This window comes from Bos grunniens, chromosome 3 (genome assembly GCF_055505025.1).
Source record: "Bos grunniens cultivar Pamir isolate PY7600 chromosome 3, Bosgru_T2T1.0, whole genome shotgun sequence".
NCBI lineage: Eukaryota > Metazoa > Chordata > Mammalia > Artiodactyla > Bovidae > Bos > Bos grunniens.
In genome coordinates, this window is record NC_141167.1 from 18,076,677 (window position 1) to 18,101,661 (window position 24,985).

General features: G+C 48.1%; 1 protein-coding gene and 1 pseudogene across 3 annotated transcripts in view; both read right to left on the reverse strand.

Moving 5' to 3' along the window:
• Window positions 1-10,290: 10,290 nt before the first annotated feature.
• On the reverse strand, window positions 10,291-10,841 carry LOC147375128 (protein BEX3-like; annotated as a pseudogene).
• Window positions 10,842-15,722: 4,881 nt separating this feature from the next.
• The window catches only part of SLC2A1 (solute carrier family 2 member 1), a 28,193-nt gene continuing 18,930 nt past the window's right edge, over window positions 15,723-24,985 (reverse strand). For all 3 annotated transcript variants that reach the window (XM_086382939.1, XM_086382944.1, XM_086382951.1), the window contains 8 exons: window positions 21,343-21,503; window positions 20,926-21,166; window positions 19,771-19,933; window positions 19,497-19,684; window positions 19,128-19,232; window positions 18,580-18,681; window positions 17,193-17,396; window positions 15,723-16,811 (listed from right to left, as the gene is read on the reverse strand). In XM_086382939.1, the coding sequence (XP_086239065.1) occupies window positions 16,611-16,811; window positions 17,193-17,396; window positions 18,580-18,681; window positions 19,128-19,232; window positions 19,497-19,684; window positions 19,771-19,933; window positions 20,926-21,166; window positions 21,343-21,503 (1,365 nt within the window). In that variant the 3' untranslated portion in view covers window positions 15,723-16,610. The remainder of the gene's footprint in view (window positions 16,812-17,192; window positions 17,397-18,579; window positions 18,682-19,127; window positions 19,233-19,496; window positions 19,685-19,770; window positions 19,934-20,925; window positions 21,167-21,342; window positions 21,504-24,985) is intronic.

Consider the following 24,985-nt stretch of genomic DNA (forward strand, 5'->3'; position numbering starts at 1 on the left):
CCAGATCCAGATTAGAATGGGCCACCACAGAGCCCTTGGTAATGGGTTGGGGTTATCATGTGTAACGTTGGTTGGGTTTAGGGTTTTTAGTTTCCATTTATTTGAGCCCCTCTATTAAGTTCCTGCTATCCAAGGCCTGGCACTTGGGGGTAGGGAGGTCAGAAATCTCCCAGAATAGGCCCAGATCCTGGCTTAGGGTTAAAACGAGCACTTCAGAGTGTGAAGAACCTAGCCACAAATGGACCCAGATACCCACAAAACCACAGACATGGGGGCCAAACTGGGCAAAGCAGAGACCATGCTTCCAGATGCCCATGGGAATGGAGCACTGTCCCAGAGATGGCATGTCTAAAGATATGGAAACGGTACTGCCTAGTTCCAGAGGGAGGGTGTGCAGGGTGCCTGAGCTTGAGACTCTGTGAAATGCAGTTGGTCACACTTTTCACCTTGGCTGTTCAGAGGAAGGACATCTTTGCTAGACTGCACCCATTCCGAAAGCCTGACTGTGGTCTTTCAGAAGCCAAGGCTTGTTTAGGAAGTGTGGGAAAACAGGAGCAGAGCTGGAGAAGGAGTCATTAGACTCTATGAGAGTGTAGCTCATTCCTTTGCCCTCTTACTTTCCTGGAGGGAGAGGCTAGTGATAAAAGGCCCACCATGATACTCATTTCTCAGTGTCTGTGGGTCTGAAATAAACACAGAGGGTTTCTTGAGAAGAGGGAGCAGCCTGTCCTCCAGGTCAAACGGAAACCCTGCTGTGGCTACACATGGGCCCAGGACAGCTACCCGACACTCATCACTCAAGAGCTGCCAGACACTCCCCTTGGTCCAGATGCCCCAGGCAGGGGGCGGAAGAGACCTGGATAGGGAGCTGGCACCCTGCTGGCAAAACAGAGGCAGAGTTAGAAAACAAAACAAGGGAAGCAGGGGAATACTAATCTGGACCCTCCAGAAAAGTGGTCTTCAGACTTGGTATGCATACCCCTGGTGGTTCACAAAAACTTTCCATGAGGATGTGAGCATATTTAGTTTAAAGGGAATCAGTGTAAAGATCCTCAGCTTCCAAGTGTACTCTTTACAAAAATTGATCTAACAGGAGTTATGTTAGCAAGATGGTATAATTGGAAGCCCATTCTTTCTTCCCCAACAGAGACACTGACTTAAAAACAGTATTCAGTTGAAAAAGCCTTTATGAGAATTCTAGAAACCAGTTAAGAAGTCACGGTACCCAGGCAAACTAAAAGCCAAGAACAGCTGCATTGAAACAGATAAGAGGAACCATTTCATTTCATTCACAATAGCCCTTCTCCCAAGCTGGCACGGCTTAGGACACTCAGGAGCAGAATAGAAATCATGGAGTGGGTGCTCTCAGACCACAGTGGAATTAAACTAGAAATCAACAACAGAAAAATAGCTAGACAATCCCCAAATACATGGAAGTTAAAGTATTAAATAAACTTTAAATAACACAAAACTTCTAATGTGGGCCAAAGAAAAAATATCAAGAAAAACTTAAAAAATATTTTGAAGTAAGTGAAAAACACAACTAATCACAATTTGTGAGATGTAGCAAAAGCAATGCTTTGATGGCATTGAAAACAGGAAAGATCTAAACTCAATAGTCTAAGCTCCACCTTTGGAAATTAGAAAAGGAAGAGAAAATTAAATCCAAAGTAAGCAGAAAAATTAGAGCATGAATTTGAAAACGGGATATCAACAGAAAAAAATTAACAGAGCCAAAAGCTGGTTCTTTGAAAAGATGAATAAAATTGATTAACCTCTAGCTAGTAATAAATAATGATAACTAATAAAATAGAAGACATAAATTACTGATATCAGAAGTGAAAATAGGGACATCTGATCCCATGGACATTAAAGGCTAATAAAGGAATATCATGAGCAACTCTATGCCCACAAATTAACAGATGAAATGGACCAATTCTGTGAAGGACATAAGCTATCAAAACTCATGTAAGAAAAAACAGACAATGTGAGTAGGTTTATAGTTATTAAAGAATTCGATCAATATTTAATAGCTTCCCCAAACAGAAAGCATTAGATCCAGATGGCTTCACTGGTGAAGTCTATCAAATATTTAAGGAAGAAATTATATCAATTTTCTACAATTTCTTCCAGAAGATAGAGTCAAGAAAGACTATTTCCTAACTCATTCTATGATGTCATCATTAAACTAATACCAAAACTATACAAAGGCCTTACAAACAGAGAAAACTACTAAAAAATATCTCATGAACACAGATGCGAAAATTCTCAAGAAAATATTAGTAAATAGAATCCAACGATGTATAAAAAGAATTACAGAGGGATGATTCTGGGAAGATGGCAGAATAGGAAGCACCTGGGATCTGCATCCCCACAAAAACAACAATCAAACTGGCAGAATCTGTCTGATGTAACTTTATATTGGGGAGATCTGGAGTCTACTGAAGGCTTGCAACTTCCTTGGGAAGGCTTAGGTGATAACTAGTTAATTTCAGTCAGTTTCAGCTCTCCTACAGCAGCAGGTTCTCATCCTCCACTCTAGCCTCATGGCAGGCAACACACACATTTCTTGAGTAACCTACACTCAGCGAGTGGGAGCCACGGTGATCAAAAAGGACACTGTCCTCCAAATACTGGGGATCTGTGCTCTGATTGCTGCTGCTTCTTCTCATTTTTATTATAGTTGACTTACAGTGTTGTGTTAGTTTCAAGTATACAGCAAAGTGAATCAGTTATACACATCTATCTATCTCGATATATATCCACTCTTTGTTAGATGCTTTTCCCATACAGGTCATTACACAGTACTGAGTAGAGTTCCCTGTGTTATACAGTAGGTCCTGCTCTATATCACTAGTGCGTATATGTCAATTCCAATCTCCCAACATATCCCTCCTCCTCCTTTACCCCCAGTAACCATAAATTTGTTTTCTATGCCTGTGACTCTATTTCTGTTTTGTGGATAAAATCATTTGTATCATTTTTTTTTTTTTTTAGATTCCACCTATAGCAATGTCTCAGAGAAGGCAATGGCACCCCACTCCAGTACTCTTGCTTGGAAAATCCCATGGACAGAGAAGCCTGGTGGGCTGCAGTCCATGGGATCTCGAAGAGTCGGAAGCGACTGAGCAACTTCACTTTCACTTTTCACTCTCATGCACTGGAAAAGGAGATGGCAACCCACTCCAGTGTTCTTGCCTGGAGAATCCCAGGGACAGCGGAGCCTGGTGGGCTGCCATCTATGGGGTCGCACAGAGTCGGACACGACTGAAGCAACTTAGCAGCAGCATAGCAATGTCATGATATTTGTCTTTGTCTGACTTACTTCATTCAGTATGACAATCTTTAGGGCCATCCATGTTGCTGCAAATGGCATTTGATTGCAGTTTCTGCTCACAGAGGTGCAAAGAGGAGGGCAGCTTTTGTTGCTTCTTCCCTTACTGTTACAAGCCATTCTCCCTCTGGCTCAAATGACTCCCAGGGGATTTAAAGGACCGGTACTCTTTTTCACACCATTTTTATTTCTCTCCTTTTGGGGCCAAAACATTAAAGACTAGGACACTCAAAAACAACTGCATATATGGGGAAAATTAGAATGTGACTGCACATACCCAGGGAAAGATGAAGGCCCAGAAAAGATCTGAGGAGACCTTAGATTTATATCTCAGGCTGACGTCTGGTAGAGAGACAGCCTATAACAATAAAACAAACAAAGAAAGGAGCAAGTCCCGGGAAGGGGGAGAATATGATTTCCAAAGTTAATACATTATTAGATTCAAATGTTTGGTTTTCAACAACAACAACAAATCACAAAACATACAAAGAAACAGGAAACTATGGCCCATTTAAATAAAGTAAATAAATAAACTAACAGAAACTATCCTTGAAAAAAGTCTGATGACAACTCTACCAGAAAACCCTTACAACAACTGTTTTAAAGATGCTTAAAGGAAGATGTGGAGAAAGTCAAGGAAATAATGTTTGAACAAAACAGAAATATCAGTAAAGGGAGCAAAAACCTAGAAAGAAGCCAAAAAGAAATTCTGGAGCTAGAAGGTACAATAACTGAAATGAAAAATTCACTAGAGGATTCAAAGGCAGATTGGAGCAGGTGGAAATAACCAGTGAACTTGAAGATAGGACAATATAAATTATTAAGTCTGAGGAACAGAAAGAAAAAAGATGAAAGAAAAGTGAACAGAGCTTAAGGAACCTGTGAGACAACATCAAGCAGACAACCTCAAGTATGCATTGTGAGAGTCCCGGAATGAGAAAAGAGAGAGAAAGGGGCAGAAAGAAGTATCTGAAGAATGTTAGAGAACTTTCCAAATTTGATGAAAAATATGAATATAAACATCTAGGAAGCTTGATGAATTTCAGGTAAGATGGACTCAAAGAGACTCATGTTGAGATACAAAAGCAGTGGGACAGAAGCACATTATTATACACAAGGGATCCTCAATAAGGTTTTTGACATATTTCTCATGAAAAACTTTGGAGGCCAGAAGGCAGTGGGCCAACATATTCAAAGAGTTCAAGGAAAAATATTGTGAACCAGAACCTTATAGCTGGCAAACCTATCCGTCAAAAGTGAGGGGGAAATCAAGATATTCTCCAACAAACAAAAGCTGAAGGAATTTGTGATCTGTAGACTTGACCTACCAGAAAGTCTCCAGGGAGTCCTGCAACATGAAATGAAACATTAGACAGTAACTTGGAGCACAACACACGGGCAATTACAAAATCCAGCATTACTGTAACAATGGTTTGTAACTGCATATGTAGTTATCAACATGATTTGAGAGACTAACATATTTAAAGGAGGAAAAAAGCCATCTCTTAGTCTAAAAGCTAGTACTGTTCTAACTCTGGTTTGTAACTCCAAATTTTGTTTTTGACATCATTTGAGAGACTAATGAACTTAGTTTATGGCTTTTTCAGTGGTCATATATGGATGTGGGAGTTGGACTATAAAGAAAGCTGAGCACCGAAGAATTGATGCTTTTGAACTGTGGTGTTGGAGAAGACTCTTGAGAGTCCCTTGGACTGCAAGGAGATCCAACCAGTCCATCCTAAAGGAGATCAGTCCTGGGTGTTCACTGGAAGGACTGATGTTGAAGCTCAAACTCCAATACTTTGGCCACCTGATGCAAAGAACTGATTGACTTGAAAAGACCTTGATGCTGGGAAAGATTGAGGGCAGGAGGAAAAGGGGACGGCAGAGGATGAGATGGTTGGATGGTATCACCGACTCAATGGACATGGGTTTGGGTGAACTCCGGGAGTTGGTGATGGACAGGGAGGCCTGGCGTGCTGCAGTTCATGGGGTCACAAAGAGTCCGACATGACTGAGTGACTGAACTGAACTGAATGAACTTAAAAGAACTATCAATTTATGTTTGGGGGCACAATTCTATAATTCTGTGGCATCAGAACACAAAAGGGGTGGGGATGGCTATATAAAGGAGCAGACTTTTTGTATCTTATTGAAATTAAGCTGTAATAAATTCAAATTAGAATGTTATAAGTTTAAGATGTTAAATGTAGTTCCCATGATAATCACAAATCCCATGATAATCACAAAGGAATATAAACAAAGAAAAATGAGAAAGGGATGCAAATGTTTTTCTACAAAAAATCAAGTAAACAAAAAAGAAGACAGTAACACAGGAACTGAGGGATAAAAAAGCTATGGGGGCATATAGTAAACAAATAGTACAATGATAAAAGTGAGTCCTTCCTTACCAGGAATTGGGCTTCCCTCATAGCTCAGTTGGTAAAGAATCTGCCTGCAATGCAGGAGACCCCAGTTCGATTCCTGGGTTGGGAAGATTCGCTGGAGAAGGGACAGGCTACCCACTCCAGTATTCTTGGGCTTTCCTTGTGGCTCAGCTGGTAAAGAATCCACCTGCAGTGCAGGAGACCTGGGTTCGATCCCTGGGTTGGGAAGATCCCCTGGAGAAGGGAAAGGCTACCCACTCCAGTATTCTGGCCTGGAGATCTCCATGGACTATATAGTACATGGAGTCACAAAGAGTCGGACATGACTGAGTGACTTTCACTTTCACCAGGAATTACTTTAAATGTAAATGGATTAAGTTCTTTAATAAAAAAACAGATTGGCAGAATGGATAGAAAACACATTATTCAATAAATGTTACCTACAAAAGATTCATTTAGATGCAAGGACACAAATAGATTGAAAGTGAAGGATGGAAAAAGATATTCCAAGGAAATAGTAACCAAAAGAGAGCAAAGGTAGCTATCCTAATATCAGACAAAATAGACTATTAGTCAAAAAAGGTTACAGCTAACTAGGGGTTTTAGCAGAGTTTCAGTTCAGTTCAGTCGCTCAGTCCTGTACAATTCTTTGTGACCCCATGGACTGCAACATGCCAGGCCACCCTGTCCATCACCAACTGCTGGAGCTTGCTCAAACTTATGTCCATCAAGTCTGTGATGCCATCCAACTATCTCATCCTCTGTTGTCCCCTTTCTTCCTGCCTTCAATCTTTCCCAGCATCAGGGTCTTTTCCAATGAGTCAGTTCTTCGCATCAGGTGGCTAAAGTATTGGAGCTTCAGCTTCAGCCTCAGTCCTTCCAATGAATATTCAGGACTGATTTCCTTTAGGATGGACTGGTTGGATCTCCTTGCAGTCCAAGGGACTCTCAAGAGTCTTCTCCAACACCACAGAGGTAGGGTATATGAAAAAGCAGGCCAGAGAGTACAGAGTTTTAAATGGTAGGCAAGGAGGTCCAACCAGTCCATCCTAAAGGAGATCAGTCCTGGGTGTTCATTGGAAGGGCTGATGTTGAAGCTGAAACTCCAATACTTTGGCCACCTGATGCAAAGAGCTGACTCATTGGAAAAGACTCTGATGCTGGGAAAGATTGAGGGCAGGAGGAAAAGGGGACAACGGAGGATGAGATGGTTGGATGTCATCACCGACTCAATGGACATAAGTTTGGGTAAACTCTGGGAGTTGGTGATGGACAGGGAGGCCTGGCATGGTGCGGTCCATGGGGTCACAAAGAGTCGGACACGACTAAGCGACTGAACTGAACTGAGGTATTCTTTCTGCAGTATGCAGTCACTAAGGTCATCCACCAGGGAGGGGCTTTAATCTCAGACCTGAGTGTGAAGAATGAAATGGGAAGAGCACCGACAAAGTGAATTTGGTTGAGATATTTCAGTTTACTCAGAGAACAATACACCTTTTCCCATAAATGTCCTGATATAAAATATTCCTAATAGGGCCTGCCTCTGAAGATATGTCTCAGAGTTAGACATGATTTTTGAAAGTATATGATGAAAGGCTAAAGTTTGCCTAAGTTCCAGAACCTATTGGTCCAAAATAAAAGAAAAAACAAATTTATAGATTTTGACCAAGTTGCTTTGAATCTAATTGGTTTTTAAGAGAACCAGCATAGTTTGGCTGTGTGACAATATAATAATCATAAAACTAATACAACACTATAAATCAACCATACCTCCATTTACAAAAAGAATTAAAAACAAATAAAGTGAAAAAGTCACTTAGTCGTGTCTGACTCTTTGAGACCCCATGGACTATACAGTCCATGGAATTCTCCAGGCCAGAATACTGGAGTGGGTAGCCTTTCCCTTCTCCAGGGGATCTTCCCAACCCAGAAATTGAAACCAGGTCTCCCACATTGCAAGCAGATTCTTTACCAGCTGAGCCACAAGGAAAGCAAAAACAGATAAACAACAAAAAATTATAGTAACCACTGAATGAGCGCTTGCTATGAGCCAGGTACCATAAGTCTTTCCTCTTTCAATACTCACAGCAACCCAATGACAAAGATTCGCTTATTATCCTCATTTCATAGATAAGGAAACCAAGTCTAAGATCGGCCTGAGTCGATACACAGCATCGCTTGGATTACATCACATCTTTACCCACTGCAGTTCATGTACCTAAGCACTTGTGCTTGGCAGGAGCATACAGCACTACCCCCAAGGATGATGACGTGACAAAAAAGAACTGCTTGACTTCTCTATGTTTGATTTGTTCAGCAATAAGTGTAAATAATAACTGCCTCTTTATCAGGCAGAGTAATGGGAGATAAGACTGGTTTTCCCTCTTGGTTTGATTGCAAAGAAGGCAGCTAGGCCATGTCAGTTCATAGCTGTGAATGGAAATTAGAGGCCACTTACAGAGTGTGGTTTATGTTGGTGGCCCAACTGAAGTTGCCTCATCTATACAATGGGTATAATAATAATAGTACCTACCTCCTAGGGTGTTGCTAAGGATCTAGTGTACTAATATATGTCATAGATTTAGGACAGTGCTTGACAAATAGCACTCACTATCTAAATATTAGCCATTGTTGGTATTAAAAATAGAAACTTGGCTACCAGGGATCCCTGTGGCCATAAATATAAATAACCACCAAGCAGAGATAGGGGAGAAGTCCCCTCTCACCCTGGCTTTTTCTCAGTAGGCATTTAGTCAGGATGATTGGCTAGCTATAATCTTGGCCAATGGTAAGCAGAGCTCAAAGAATATGACAAGGATGGAGAAATAAAGTTATCAGAAAATAATAATAGCTCCTAATCTTTACCATTTCTATAATCAAGCATCACATTAACAGTATCCCAACTTGGGGAAACGGAGAAGGCAATAGCACCCCACTCCAGTACTCTTGCTTGGAAAATCCCATGGGTGGAGCAGCCTGGTAGGCTGCAGGCAATGGGGTCGCTAGGCGTTGGACACGACTGAGTGACTTCACTTTCACGCATTGGAGAAGGAAATGGCAACCCACTCCAGTGTCCTTGCCTGGAGAATCCCAGGGACAGGGAAGCCTGGTGGGCTGCCGTCTATGGGGTCGCACAGAGTCGGGCACGACTGAAGCAACTTAGTAGCAGCAGCAGCAACTTGGGGAAAAAAAAAAAAGAGTATCCCAACTTGGTCTTGCCTAATACTCACAGTTCAGTTAGGGTAGGTTTTAGTAACTTTTCCTTGTCAATTTCTACTTCTACCTCTGTGAAAAGACAATTGGAAATGATGGGAGACGTGGGGGGTGGGGGGTGGGGTGGGGTTCCTGCAGGGTTCCTGGCTGCACTGCTTTTCTACACTCCCAGGCAGTAAGTGCCTTTTCCAAGGACATCAATGCAAGCCTGAATAAGAAAAATAATTTCTTCCTCCTAAGCCATGGCACATCAGCTGTAGAAAAATACCAGTATGGGAAGCAGTCTTCGGAAGAGCCTCAATGAGCTCATACTGTCTAGACACATTACCCCCCAACTTGCCCTTCAAGGTCTACTTCAGTTTGATAAAGCTGTAAATTCAACACTGGCACAAAAGGTCAGAGTCAAGTTTCAGGCCTATGTATGTTTGGCTACCTTCCCTGAGGAGTTACTGAGATTTCAAACATCTGAGACATTATCTGCAGGACTGAAGGGCTCTCTAAATACACACAGATTCTGCAATAATGTGTAGACTTTTGAATTGAATGATGTTGAATTCAGAGAGGTGACAGAATTTATTAAATTGGATAAAGTGAAAATTGTAGCCTGTAATGGTAAAAACACTGGCTCCAGTACTACAGAATGAATAGGGATAAATGGCTTTTTAATGACATCCTGTTACCATTCATGGCTTTTTGAAGAAAAGCATAGAAAACATTTTAAAAAATGTATCCTAGCATTGAGGAAATGACTATACTGTGCCGTACTATCAGATAATTCCAGTAGAAAGAAGCTTATCACTCTGTACCCTCTTATATTACCTTTATTATATAGCACGAAGAAGTAGAATTTTTGTTAAAATGACAAATCAAACATTGTTGCCTTCCTAAGACCATTCTTTAATAAATTCATTTTAAAACTCAAAAAAAAAAAAAAAAAAAAAAGAAGAAGGGATGAGGATTCCTGCCTGGGCAATATGACACATCATAATTACATCACAGGTTTGTAGAAATAGATTATAGGCCCCCCAAATACTTTGAGTTCACTCCTTTAAAATTAGATTTTAAACCCTAGGCCACAAGAATCAATGGTACTCTGAGAAACTCTGAGTGAAGCCTGTTGACACAAGTGCATTTGAAAGTTCAAACACCAACAGATTTGTACTCTCTGTTTAGAAAGAAAGGAGGGAGGAGGAAAAATATCTACCTCCCAGTTTTTATAAAGTTTAGGTTAAATTTATACTTATTTTTTTGCTGTTGCTATTTTTTAATTGCTTTATTAACTTCACATTTTTCCATGCAAATGGTGAAACTCTACTGTTGACAGAAACTTAATCTCCAATTATAAGCTGGTAACACAGAACCCACCTGACACTTAGAAATTACATAAGGTTCACAGCCAATGTATCAGTAAAGGTGTTATCAGGAAAATGCAAGGAAAAAGAGGACAATAGTGGGAATCACATTATTAATCTCATGGAACATGGCAGGAGTCAAGGCATAAGGCAAAATTCCTCATGGTGGTCAGGGTGATTAGAGAGCTTCCCCATAAGAATACGCAGACAATTCCTCAGCTGCAGCTGCCTTAGTTTTCTCATCTCTGCTATGAATATTTCCATATCATCTCTATCTCCATCATCACTGGGTATGGTCTGTTGGAAATTAGGGGCAAGATGGCAAGCCTGTCCTCCTCTATTATTTCCTGCTGGCTGGTGGCCCTAGCCCCTGCCCAAAGGAGAGTCTTCCTCGTCAGTCTGCACGGGCTGTTCCATTCCTTTGTTTTCCTGGGCCTGTCCTCATTGTCTCCTGCTCCTCTGATTCTCACCACAAGTGCGCTGCCACACCACTTAATCCTGCAGACCTGATCCTCTGCCCCTGGCCTGATGCCAGCCCACCGTGCACAGAGCAGTAGGGAGTTGGTACCCAGGTAGGAGTCTGTGCTTATTTTTTATATTTATTTCTATCTTGGAGAGCTAAGATAAATTAATTGAAATTTCTAACACTTGTTACTGGAAATGCCAATGAATTTTCTGTAAGAGTCAGAGGTTTGTTTTCATAATTATCTTTATGGGTTGTTTTCACCTTACAACTATATTTTTGTTATAGAAAACTAAATGTGTTACAATGTAGGTCCTCTCCAAAGTTGTAAAGTAGGTCATAGGAAGATGGATTTGCTCACTAACCCTATGATAACTAACCAGCTGAGCATAACTGCATATTATAATGCATGCAAACAAAATATCAAAACTGGGAGGTTTCTTCTTATATTAAAAAAAAACCCAAAACGAAACCCAAAGTCCCCAAGTGACATATGAGGCCCCACAGGGTCTAGTGTCCTGCCACCTCTTCGCCCTTATCTCCCCGTTGCCCTGGTCCAGCTGTCCTGACCTCCCTGCTGGTGCTTTAACACATCAGACATGGTCCTGCCTTTGTACCTTTGGACTTGCTGTTCTATTGGCTTAGAAAAGCCTCTCCCCCAAATTAAGGGTCTGATTTGCTCCCTTACTTCATTCAAGTTTGTTATCACTTCTTACTTCATTCAAATTTATTATCACTTATCACTCCTTCAGGGTGACCTTCAAATTATCTCATCTAAAATTGACCCACCCACCCCATGCTCACATCTATCATCTTCTATTCTTCGGTTTGCCTTTTCTTCCCCATAACACAAATCACCATCTGATACTTTTTTATATACCTGTGGATTGTTGATTGCTGGTTTTCCCTACCAGCATGTAAGCTCCATGAAAGCAAATCTTGGTTTTGTTTACTGCTGTATCCCCAGCACTAGAACAATGCCCGGTGCCCAGCAGGTACTCAGTAAATGAATGAAGTGAAACCAATCAAAAGATCTGGGTTCCATGACAGGAAAGAGCTTGCTCTGGGAACTCTGCACCAGGTAGTTTAGGAGCTGCAGATCATAGAGCCAGACATGACCTTGAAATCCCTGGGGATTCACAGAAACCTTGGGGTGAGTACCAGACTTTATGAAAGGAGGGGAAGGGGAAATATGGAGTAACTCTAATGGACATCTGTCTCATACATACATCGTCTTATTTCATCTTAGTATCACAACAGATGAGGAAACTGAAGATCAGAAAGGTGAGGTGACTTACCCAAAGATTTTCAGCTAAGTAGCAGGGCTGGAATCTGAAATCAGCTCTATCTGACTCTAGAAACCATGTCCTTTCCAAGACACCACACAAATGAGGAGAAAGTTTGGAAGAGTACTTGTTCAGTTAAGTAACTGTTGAAGGAATGAAAAAATGCTTCATAGAGAAAGTGATTGTTCATTTGGTCTTTTTTGAGATCAAACAAACTTATGGAGAGACCAAAAGCAGACCAAGAGAAAGAAGAAGCTTGGACAGAACGTTTTAAGATCAGGCAGTGAGGTGAGGGGCTGTCCAGGGAACACTGGGTATCTCAGCGTAGCTTGGTCTTAAAGTGTTGAAGGAGCATTTGGAAGATCAGGTCTCCAAAGACCTGAATGTGAAAGATCTTGACAGCTTGGTTATGGAATTTGAGCTTTACCACAAGACAATAGGGAGCATTAAGCTGTAATGTGGTCAGACACTGCTCTAGAAAGTCACTCTGGGGTGCTGGGGACAGGGTTGAAAAAGCATCTTTTGTAATAGTCCCTGTGAAGGGTTATTGCCAAAGAAATCAATTCTCTCAATCCATGAGAAGTTGAGGTTAAAACCAGCCCCCACCTACACATTCACACAATAGCCACTAGTTGGCAGCAATGTTCCAAGAAATCAGTGAGCCAGCCCCTGCAAATAGCAGCTTCCTCAGCCAACTCCTTGGGCTGTCCTGGGTGGAACACAGTTAAGTGGGGGATCAGTCTTTGTGGAGGGAACCCCAAAGGTACATAGGGGAAGGAGTATGTGGAGGTCAGAGGACAGAGTGATCAATGCCTGAAGGATGGTTGCGGTGGGGCGGGGGTAGGGGGTGGGGGCTGGAGGCTGGAGGCAGTGGAGAGAGAGGAGGCGACATCTGAGAGCTAGAAACACTGCAAACGGCCTTGAGTTCCCAGGCTAAGAAAGCTGAATGTTACCCTGAGGGAAATGGGAGCCCAGGAAGGGTTTTAAGTAGAAGAGAAACATGCCGAGATTTGCCTTTTAGAAAGATCACAAAGATTGCTATGTGGAGAATGAAGGGAAAGAGACAGAAAGTAAAGAGAGCAGTGAGGAGGTGCCGCAGTGACCTCTGTAGAGAAAAGTGGTCTGAACCAGGGCCAGCAATGGCAGTGGACAGAACAGGTCAGCTTTGTAAGAGACTTACATAAAAACCATAGAATGAGAAAGAGGGCATCAAAATGTAGTTTTCACAGAAAAGAATGAATATTCTCTCCCTATTATTAAGAACACATTATGAATTGTTGGATTTTCTCCCTAAAACTGCTTTGGGAGAACTCAGATCGTGGAACGTCTAAATTCACTCAGCAATCCTGATCAGTCTGTGGTGGGAACTGGCAACAAAGGAATGATTTAGCAGTTGCCTCCCCAGTCTGGGGGAATAAGTCAACTCCTGTACAGCGTGGAGGGGGCTTTGCTAAAAGAAATACAGGACGCTGTGGGGTCCAGTGGGGGAACCTGATACAGGGATCCAGGGAGAATAGACTTTTGAGCCTGAGATATCAGATAAAGGTTCTCACAAAACTGTAAGCTAAGCACTGGAAAAGAAGGCAGTTTGGGAGGAGCCCCGTTACCTATTTACCCCTTTTCGTCACAAGGCGTCACCTCTTGTGCTATAAGGTATCCCAGGTGAGCTACATTCCTCAGGATGCCAGCGCTAACCCAGCCACGGTCGCCAGCTCTTAGAGCAAACGCACCTCCCTGAATACATAGGACCATAGAGTCCCTAACATGGTCCTGGACCACCGCCCGGAGCAGCCAGGCTGTGATTGGAGGGAGCCTGGGGCCCTACCCTCACCAGCCCAACATTGCTGTTCTGATTGGTGAAGACACTGCGTAGCCCCGCCCTCCCCGCGTAGACAATGGAGGCTAACCACGTGGGTGCGCGAGTGCCCAGCCGGCCCTGAAGCACCAGTGTTAGGGGTCTATGGGGAAGATGAAAGATCACCCTGGCACCAAATCTTCTACACTCGCGATGGATTGCGGCCTCTAGAGAACAGGCGTCAAGGGACCGGAAACTGTGCCTCCTTAAGAATTGTGGACCCAGGCTGGGGCGGGCCGGGACTCCAGGCGCCTGCGTGCACCTCGCAGTTTGGGAAATGGTGGCATCCAGCACTTTGGTGCAAGCCTTGTGAAGGGCGGGAACCCGGGAGTGGATTCATGGACCTTTTCAAACCAAGGTCTGGAGCCCTGGGCTGTGGCGGGGCTAGAGTGTTTCCGGGCTCTGCCCTATTTCGGCGCCATCTGCTTTGCATCCCTAAGTTGTGGCCGCTTGTGCCTCTTCGGCCCTAACCCCACCCCTAGTCCGTTTCCTTCCATCCAGTGGGACAGCCAGTGTCACCATAGGTTTTTAAGAGCCCTGAGTGCACACCTGGCAGCAGGGGTCTCTGACTCTGCACTAACCCTCGTAGGGCCCCTGCGAACTAACTCCTTTCAACAGAAGACTTTTGAGGACACGAGTATGTGATAAGTCCTCCTTCATGGCACCTGGCCCCTGCCCTTCATCGGTTCACCACCCTGCCCCCCTGCTCAGACAAAGCACACCCCTTCTCTAAACTTCCCTCTTTGTGAGATGATGCCTAACTCTTCAGATTCTTTATACCTAATGATAATACAGATAGGCACTGCCAACTAGTATGCACTTTGTTTCCCTTCTTGCCCTCTCCTTACAACCCCTCTTCATGCCAAGCAGATTTTACAGTTTCACCTGTGTGCAGTTATGAAAGCTTCCACAGCTATAGCCCCCGCCCAACCCCACCCCCCCCCCCCACAAGATTTTGTCAGATGAACCTCTAGGGACAAATATCTTTGGTGCTTCTATTTCATCAACTGGAGACCCAGAAGAATCAAATTGACTTCTTTCTGTGAAATTGAGGCTAGTGGAAGAAATAGGAACTTGTGATAAAGATATAGTGCCACAGGAGAGAAACAAAGTGCTCTTGAAATTCGGGGATTGGGAGAAGGGCATGAGAAATCATTCCAGAGTGTGCAGTAGCCTATAAGCTGTATCATACAGGGCATTCTGAATTAAATAGATGGAAAAAGGCAGCTTAACAGCTCACTTGGCCCATGCAGTGAACATGGTTCATTGAAGGGGATGGGAGTTTGAGGGGAGGACTGAGGTATAGAGTAGGGGGTGTGCAGTATAATTTCTTTTTTTTTTTTTTGGCCACACCATGTGCCTAGCAGGATCTTAGTTCCCCTGACCGAGGACTGAACCTGGGCCCCAACAGTGAAAGCATCAGGGAATTCCTGCAGTATAACTTAAAAGCAGGGGTTTTAGCATATTTGCTGTGAAACTTCAGGCACGTTAACCTCTTTGAGCCTGTCAAACGTACAGAGATAGTACCTACCTCACTTTCAAGATAATGCATATCAAGGCCTGAGCATCAAGGTCAGCACATAGCTGTCATTCTTTTGAATACCAGCTATCATTTGTGAAGAAAAATGGGAATGCCGCAAATGCCACAATTGTTAGGTAATCTCTAGGTAAAGAGATCAAACAGATTTTTAAGCAGTAGAGGTGTTGACCAATGGTGCTTGGAAATAACTGGATCTTGGAGTCAGAAAGTCTGAAGCTGTTCTAAGAGTGGCTTCTCTCCCATTCCCATCCAAATCTGCCTACCCCCAATCCACACGCATTTCAAAACCACGTTTCTAAAAACCAGCCATTTATATCTGCTTAGGTAAGTTACAGAGGGAGTAAGGTGGTATATTTACAAGTTGGTTTGTCCAGATATACTATAACTTAGTGTCTGTATTTAATATTGACAACCAAAAAATATATATAAATATCTTCCAACTATACACAGCAGGGCAGGAGTGTCCAGGTCTTCTTGAATAGTGAGTTCTCGGTTTCCCATGGCCCTCCTCCTCTCATGGTGATCATCTGGCCCTCAGTGCAAAGGAGACTAGCACCTGGCAGCCCAGTATGGCCCTTCCCCTCTCCTCCCTGCACTCCAGTGCTCCCAACTGGTCTCAGGCAAGGAAAGGTTAATTTGAGTGGTTGGATAGGAAGAGACGGGAATAGGCAAAACCTAATGGAGCCTGACCCCTAGGTTTGGGAGACCCAGGCCCATAGAAGGGGTGGCCATAGCCACCTCTTGGGGTAGAAGACTCATAGTTTGCAGTTCGATTAGTGTGTCCTTAGGTCATAGGTCCGGCCCTACAGATTAGCTTGGCAAAGAAGGCAAGTGTCTAGGCAGGGCTTGGTCCCCACCCTCAGGCACTGAGCCATTTAGGGTGAAGCCAGGGATGTGGGTGAAGGAGACTCTGGCTGATAAAAAAATAATAACAAAATCAGTAATAAAAAATTATAAAACCTGTTGCTTGTCTGAATAGATCTGAGCAACAGTCTTTTGTTAAAATCCTGGAGCCGTTAGTGTCCTGAATATTCTTCTGGACATCACTGCTGGCTGAAGGAAGGAGGCCCCAGGCCCGGCTCTGCTGAGATCTATCAGTTTGAGAGTCTCATCCAGCTGCCTGTGCTCTGAGAGATCCTTGGGCCACTGGGAGCAGACCGGGCTGGTGGTGTGGGACACCTCACACTTGGGAATCAGCTCCCAGGGGGTGGAACAGCTCCTCAGGTGTCTTGTCACTTTGACTTGCTCCTCCCTGCCGGAAGCCAGAAGCAATCTCATCGAAGGTCCGGCCTTTTGTCTCGGGAACTTTGAAGTAGGTGAAGATGAAGAACAGAACCAGGAGCACGGTGAAGATGATGAAGACGTAGGGTCCGCACAGTTGCTGAAAGACACATAGAAACACTTGGTTGGAGACCTGCCCCTACATCCTACCCTTAGGATGGACGGTCACTTTACCTTTGGGTCCTTGATCTGAGAAAGGGAACACCCACCTACAACCCAGGAGCACTACAACCCAGGACTCTGCTGCACCTGGCATGTGATAGAAGCAGATTCTGATGGCAGAACAGAATAGACAATTCAAAGCTAAGGGAAGAACCCTGGAGTGGAGGTCAGGGTTCTGAGCCCATAACCTGGCCTTCTGAGCCTGTTCCCTTCCCAGTGTGATTCCAGTAAGGACAGCAAGGACAGCATTTTGCACAGCACTATGGGGTCCTGTGTGCAGGAGAGAAACGCTGAGGTGTGGGGACTCTGGGGCTCTCACCTCCACATACTGGAAGCACATGCCCACAATGAAATTCGAAGTCCAGTTGGAGAAGCCAGCGACGGCAATGGCAGCAGGGCGAGGGCCCTGGCTGAAGAGTTCAGCCACGATGAACCATGGGATGGGGCCTGGGCCCACTTCAAAAAAGGCCACAAAGCCAAAGATGGCCACAATGCTCAGGTAGGACATCCAGGGCAGCCGCTCCTGAGGAGGATGAGAGGGGAGGAAAGTTAGGCTGGGCTGTGCTGGGTCCTCAGAGGAAACCAACTCCAGGGGCAGCCCAGGGCAGGCAGGAGGCCTCGGGCTGGCCCTGGATTTGCCGTGTGACTTAGGCACCCAGGGCCAGCTCTCAGTGTTCTCATCTGAACAAAACAGCTGAAGCCCCGCATGGTGGTTGTCGGCTTGCATCTGCCTCCAGGAACGTCACGTAGCTGCACACAGGAGGTGCTAAGAAGAGGGCCCTGTGGTCCCCTGGCTCTGGCTGTGGAGTAGTCTGCTTATGGCTGGAAGATGTGGAAGAACATTCCTGGGGGTGGCTGTCAGAGGCTTGTAAGTTACCCAGCTCAGGACCAGCATTGGGCAGGCATGAAGTTCCACAGAGAGCCATTCTCGAGGAGACCACAGTAGAGGAGTTATATGGTTTTGTTCCAGATCCCAGATCCCCTGCTTATCACCTGTGGCATGCTGGGCCTCTCAGTCATCAACGTACTCTCTAAGCCTTGGTGCAGCTGTAAAATGAGTGTCCTGGTGTTTTCCTTGCCCAAACACTGGATAAGTGAGTGGTGTGTGAAGTGCCTGGGATAAGGTTATCATAGAGGTTATAGTCACAGGCTTGGGGCCAGCAGGCCTGAGGTTGATTCCTGGCTTTATCTGCTGCATTACTGACCTCACTGGGAAAGGGGGTGGGGGGATGTTTCCTCACTGGAGAAGTGGAAATATTGACTGAACTACTCCTGTGCATTCTGAGGACTAAGTGAGATAAGGCATGTTTCCACGCCTCTGTGGTAAGGAGACCATTGCTTTCTAGGGCTGTTTACAAGAAGAATTGAGGCTGTGGAGGAAAACTTTGCAGAGCAGCTCCAGGGGCGAGGGAACTGGTGGGGCTGGAGGTGTGGTGGTGAGAAAGCATCAGGCAGGGAGGAGCTGGTTCAAGACCAGGTAAGAGTGGAAAAGACAGCCCAAGGAAGCCGAAGGTCCGGCCCAAGCCCGGGGCTGTGGGTGGGGCAGAACGAGGGGGAGGGCAGCCCCACTTGGGGTCCGGATGCCATTGGCCAGCTTGGGGCTGAGATGAGCACCTTGGGATGCCCACGTGAGCTCCCCCTTTCCCCCTCCTCTCTCCCTCCCCCCTCCCGCCCCCCCCCCCCACCCCCAGAGCATGGCAACTCACCAGCAGCGCCAGCGCGATGGTCATGAGCACTGCACAGCCTGCCATGCCGGCCAGGCCTATGAGGTGCAGGGTCCGCCGGCCGGCTCGTTCCACCACAAATAGCTGTGGGCAGAGAATGTGTCAGTGCCTGATACCCCTCTGAACACACCTTTTCCTCCAGGCGGGTCCCCCCAAGTGCTGGGAAAGCCACAGGACACTGCAGAGATGGAGTGGCAGATGGATCACCTCTTCCCTGGGGCAGGGTTTGGGGACTACATAGGATCCCAAGGGGTGAGAGCTGCCCTCGAGAGCCAGATAGCTGAGCATTCTGGCTGTGGCCTTGGGCCAGCCGTTGCACTTCTCTGAACATCAGTGTCAACTGTTTGATCCCAGTAATGAACTTGACAAGTTGTTGAAGATGAAATGAGAGAGCACTTAGGGAGCACGTGATGCCTCCCTGGCTCGCAGTAAAGACTGCTGTTCAGTCACAAGGCCCGGAGGCCCTGAGACCGACCACAAGCTGGACCCCAGCTGCTGGCTGGCTATAGGCAACAACGTGGAAGACTCACCGACACGACAGTGAAGGCTGTGTTGACGATGCCAGAGCCGATGGTGGCATACACGGGCTGCTGCACCCCTGCCTTCTCGAAGATGCTTGTGGAGTAATAGAAAACCTATGGGACACAGAGGTAGTCGGGGCTCAGCTGGGTGCCATGGCTCTTCCCCGGCCTCTGTCCCAGTGGGTGCAGAACACACGGTCAGTAAAGCATGAAGAGGACACTGCCCCAGGGCCCTTCTGAGTTTGCGTTCTAAAGGAGAGCTGCTCCTCTGGCAGGGGTCCGTCTGCTGTTTCAGGTGTGGGATCTGTCCACAGCACGCCTTGGGCCCCAGGGATTGGCGGGGGGGGGCACAGGAGAAGGTGGGTATGGGGCACTCACAGCGTTGATGCCCGACAGCTGCTGGGACAGCTGCAGCACCACGGCAATGAGGATGGGCTGACGGTAGGCGGCTGAGCGGAACAGCTCCAGGATGGTGACCTTCTTCTCCCGCATCATCTGCCGGCTCTCCTCCTTCATCTCCTGCAGGTCGCGGGTCACGTCCGCGGTCCCACGCAGCTTCTTCAGCACTGAGGGGGCCGGAGGGAAAGCAGGGATGGCTCAGCGCGGGGAGGAGGCGGGGGCCGGGGGCGGGGAGGGGCAGGGCCCGCCGTACCGCTCTTGGCCCGGTTCTCCTCGTTGCGGTTAATGAGCAGGAAGCGGGGGCTCTCGGGGCAGAAGGGCAGCAGGATGCACTGCAACAGGGCTGGGATGAAGATGACGCTCAGCAGCAGGGGCCACAGTTCCTGGTTGCCCATGATGGAGTCCAGGCCGAACACCTGGGGGAGGCAGGGTGGAGCAGCGGCTGTGAGCCATCGGCTCAGGGCTCGCTCCTGCCCCGCTCCGCCCACGGGCCTTTCCCTGCTTTAGAAAGAGGGCTCTAGTTCTGAGTCTAGTTGTGCCACTAATGTGAGGCTTAACTTCTCTGAGCGGCTTCCCTCATAGCTCAGTTGGTAAAGATCCGCCTGCAATGCAGAAGACCCCGGTTCGATTCCTGGGTTGAGAAGATCCACTGGAGAAGGGATAGGCTACCCACTCTAGTATTCTTGGGCTTCCCCTGTGGCTCAGCTGGTAAAGAATCCACCCGCAATGCGGGAGACCTGGGTTCGATCCCTGGGTTGGGAAGATCCCCAGAAGGGAAAGGCTACCCACTCCAGTATTCCGGCCTGGAGAATTCCATGAACTGCATAGTCAGTCCATGGGGTCACAAAGAGTCGGACCCAACTGAGCAACTTTCACTTAACATCTCTAAACCTTGGTTTCCTCATCTGTGACAAGGAAGAAGCAGGACCTGCTTAACAGCATTGGTTGGGGGTGGGGGTGCCTGGGGTGGGAGTGCCTGGTGGGATAAGATAGCAGGATGGCAAATGTGTCTGGCAGGGGGCAGGGGGACTGCTACTCTGCCACAAGATGATTTGGGGATGGAGAAGGGAGAGCCCTGAGAGAGGGGAGTGTGTACGTATATACAGGTATTAGGGCCCGGAGGTGTGAGAGAGACGGCATGTTGAGAAACCAGTAGGCTGCCCTGTGCTTGGGTCCCCAGGGTGAGAAGAAAGGATGCAAGGCTGACTGGGCAGGGATGAGAAGGGCCAAGGCAACTGGACTTGCTCTCCCACCAGGAATGGGGAAGCGGGGAGGGTGATGAACGTGGTGTGTTCTTGGGACCTGTACCCCGGATGTGTCCACGAGGCTGTGCTCTGCAGGGCTGGAAGGCTGGGCGAGTTGAATCTGGACACACACCCGGGGGACGGAGCCATGGGTGGGTGCTTACCTGGGCGATGAGGATGCCGATGACGATGCCTAGCTGGTGCAGGGTGCCCAGGGCCCCTCGAAGCTCCGTGGGGGATACCTCCCCCACGTACATGGGCACAAAGCCAGTGGTCAGGCCGCAGTACACACCGATGATGAAGCGACCCAGGATCAGCATCTCAAAGGACTTGCCCAGTTTTGAGAAGCCCATGAGCACAGCGGACACGAAGGCCAGCAGGTTCATCATCAGCATTGAATTCCGCCTGGGGGGTGCAGGTGAGGAGTGGAGGAGGTCACAGGTCAGGCAAGTCCCTGGAGACCCCTGGAAACCCCAGGGGCTGGGTCACAGATAATTCCCTAGGACAGGCAGGGAGGGCCCCCTCACCCCCTGACTCCAAGCTGGGACTCCCTGGGCAGGGCCAGAACCCCTTCTGCTCACCGGCCGAAACGGTTAACAAAAAGGCCCACGGAGAAGGAACCAATCATGCCTCCCACCGAGAAGATGGCCACGGACAGGGACCAGAGCGTGGTCAGCGTGGCGGGCGGGATGGGCTCCCCATAGCGCTGGACCCACGTCTGGTTGTAGAACTCTTCAATCACCTGCAGGAGAAGCAGCAGCCTGGTGGGCGAGGCCAGGACCCAGTCGTCCTCTTCTCTCACACTCCTCCTCAAAGAGGACCACTTTACCCCAGGATGCTGGAGGGGGTCCAGCCCCTGGTCCCTCCCCTTCTGTGGGCTTCAGTCCCCCCACCCCCACCTCCTCATGAGAAACAAGGGGCTGGACTCTGTCTGCGAGGGAGAGTGGTGCCAGCTCTCACACCTCCCCCAGGTGCAGGTTCCAGGGCCCTGTGATTTCTGGTGCTCAACAGGACTTTCTGGGGATGATGGAAGTGACCAGCACTGGGAGTTCAGGCAGTGCAGAGGGGCTCAGAGACAGTGCTTCCGCCTGCATGCCCCCTTTTCCTTCAAGGCGCCTAAGGCCACTGGCCACTCTGGCTCTCTCCCCAACCCCTCTTGCTGGGGAGGAAATACAGCTGAACAGAGGCCCTGGGAGGAAGGGAAGAGCAGGCTCACTTTGCACTCAGGGCCTGGTGTGAGCAACTTGCACCCAAATGCTCGTGACACCAATCTGCTGCTTTCTATCCACCAAGCCCAGCCCCCCCGCCCCCCCCGGCTGGCCTGGGAGATCCCCCTTGAAGGACCCACGGCCTTGTCCTCCCTCCCAGCTGGGAGGTTAGGGGAAAACCTACAGACAAGGAAGCAGTTCCAGGAACTGGAGACACCTGTCCTAGAGCAGGCTTGCCCGCTAGCCCTGCCCCCACCAAGGGGAGGGCCTGGCCGCCCAGGCCCAGGACAGTGGCAGGCGGGCAGCGCCGGTTCTGCCTGCGCACACTCAGTCTACTCTCAGGTGGCGCAGATATGTGCCCAGGGCCTCAGGACGGGCCAGATCCACCCAGCCACGTATGGAGCTGGGCACAGGGCCAGTGTACGCAGAAACAACTTCCTGTGTACCCATGCCATCACACACTCACACACACTCGTGCTCACATAATCTGAGTATCTCCGGCTTCAGCAAGTCACAAACCTGCACGCCCCTGCGGCCCTCACCACCTGCAGCTCAAACTCAACTCCACACCAGCCCATCCCAGGCGCACCCCTCGCCACCTCAAGTTTGGGTACACTGGGCAGTATGCAGTCTCTCACACAGTACGATTCCCGTCGACACTGCTCTTTGACTGTCCCTAACCTTCCCAAGCCCCACGGTCCCAGGAATGCCCAGTCAGTGATCTATTCGTCTGCCCAGGGAAGCTGGACTCAACCAAGTTCAGACTCAGCTCTACCCCTCATCTCCAGGGCAAGTATCTGTATCTCGAATGACGACATTAGCAATACCCACTTCATAGCGCCGTGGGGAACTAATGAAACGCACTTGCAGTGCTCACACGGTGCTTGGGACCACCGCTGAGCTGAGGAGCCCGCCACGTTTCGGTTCTGACTCAAGGGTAGCGCAGGCCACCAACAGGCTGGTGGAGCCTGCCCATGGGTCAAAATCACGGCTCCTGGTGGTATGTCTGCCTTTGGCCTCTGCGCCATTTTCTCACCTTCCGTGGTTACTCCCCCTGAGGGCCCGCCCTGCCTTACCACGCCGAAACCTTTTGAAATCCAGCTCAGAGGGTTCCAGGAGTCTGTCCTCCCTGAGGGCAGGGACCCCAGCGGATTCTCCCCAGGGCCTGTCCCAGGGCTCACGCAGGATGAAGGAAGCCATGAAAGGGCTTAGGCTCTCCTCCTAGCAGCCCTTACTTCTACCAGGGGCACAGAAAGCAGATTTCAACCAAACAAACACAAAGTGCTTGTGTTCTTCAAGGGACAAACCCAACCCCAGAGGAGGACTGCTTGGGCACAGCAGTGCTCCATTTATCAGGCTCTGCAGAGAGCAAGCTGTCCTGGATAAGGGAACTGCCCAGATAAGTGACCCTCACCCCTCGGGGGCCCATTGTCTGGGTGGAAATCTCTCTCCCTCCTGTCCCTTACCCTCTGCTGCCCTGAGCAACTGGACGTACAAGCAGGGCTCGAGGGCACTCCTGACCTTGCGGCTCTGCAGGGCCAAGGTGAGATGTTTGCAGGTGGCATTTAATTTTTGCATTCTGTAGTTTACCCCCACCCTCTGTGGTTCAGATGCTTATCTCACAGAGCTCTCCACACATCCGTTTTAAAATCTGCCAAGCCAGTTAATGAAGCTCGTTGGAATTGTGTGTAAAGAGTCAATATGTATAGTATTTAAGTACTGAGTGCTTACTGTCTAAATGGGTTTAAGGGCATGAGGCTGAGGTCTTTAACCTTCTCCTTGGGGTTTGGCTGGAGATGTTGAGGACCCATATGTAAGTGAGGTGTCGCCAGAGCCTCCCCAGTTACATCTCCTGAATGTGGTGACAAGTCAGAGGGACCAAATCCTGTCCTGGGCTCGCTCTTTCTTGGCTCTTGAGCCCCTTGCTGCTTTGACCACTGTATGGGGTTGAGGGAGGCTGAGCAGCCAGCCCCCTCCACCCTGGCCCCAGGTTCATCCTCTTCACCCCCAGCAGTACCTCCTGGCCGAGTGGAGGCTGCCTAGCAGGTTCTTGCCTCTGGAACTGGTGCTTGAGATTTGTGGGAAGAAGCCAAGTGAGGTTTTCCTTTCCTGCGTGTGGTGTATAGGCTCTCTGTCCTCCCCTGCTGGGGGTCCATGCCCTATGTGGGGGGTGAAGCTGACCCTTGGCTCAGGAAAGGCAGAGGATCCCTCAAGAACAGAAGAACCCTACACGGGGAGAAGTTCTAGGGTCACCTCTCCCACCCAGCCACTGCCCTCAGCATCATCCAGCAATGGCTGGGTGGCCCTCAGGGAAGAAGAGCCTCCTTAGTGTTAATCGCTCAGTTCTATCTGACTCTGTGCAACCCCATGGACTGTAGCCTACCAGGCTCCTCTGTCCATGGAATTCTCCAGGCAAGAATACTGGAGAGGGTTGCCATTTCCTTCTCCAGGGGATCTTTCCCAACCCAGGGATTGAACCTGGGTCTCCTGCATTGCAGGCAGATTCTTTCCTGTCTGAACACCTCCTTACTGCTTTCTTTAACTGGGTCCCACAGACCCAGTCTCCACATTGAGGCTCCTGGCAGCCTCCTCAGCCCTGGCTCACATGTACATCTTCTGAATGCTCCAGCCTGGTTATGAGTGGTTATGAGTCAGGGAGATACCCTTGGTCCTGCCACTGCCCTGCCTCCCACTCAGCAGGTCCCATCCCTCAAATTCACCTCCTAACCTGTCCTCCTCTCTACCCACGCAGCACCTGTCCTAGGTCTCACCTGGATTCCGCTCCTGACTCCTCCCACCCACTGAAGCCAGATTCCGATTCCCACCATTACTCCCAGACTTGGCAGTCAAGCCCTGGATGTCAAGTGGACCAGGCTCAGCCCTCCTTGTCTCTGCTCCCCGTCCCAGCTTGTTCCCAGTCCTTTCCCGCTATGTGCTGAGAAGAAAGGGCGGGTCCTGGTCGGCCCTGGTGCCAGACTCTCTGTCCAGGCATCCCCTTATTGGAGCCAGAGGGCAG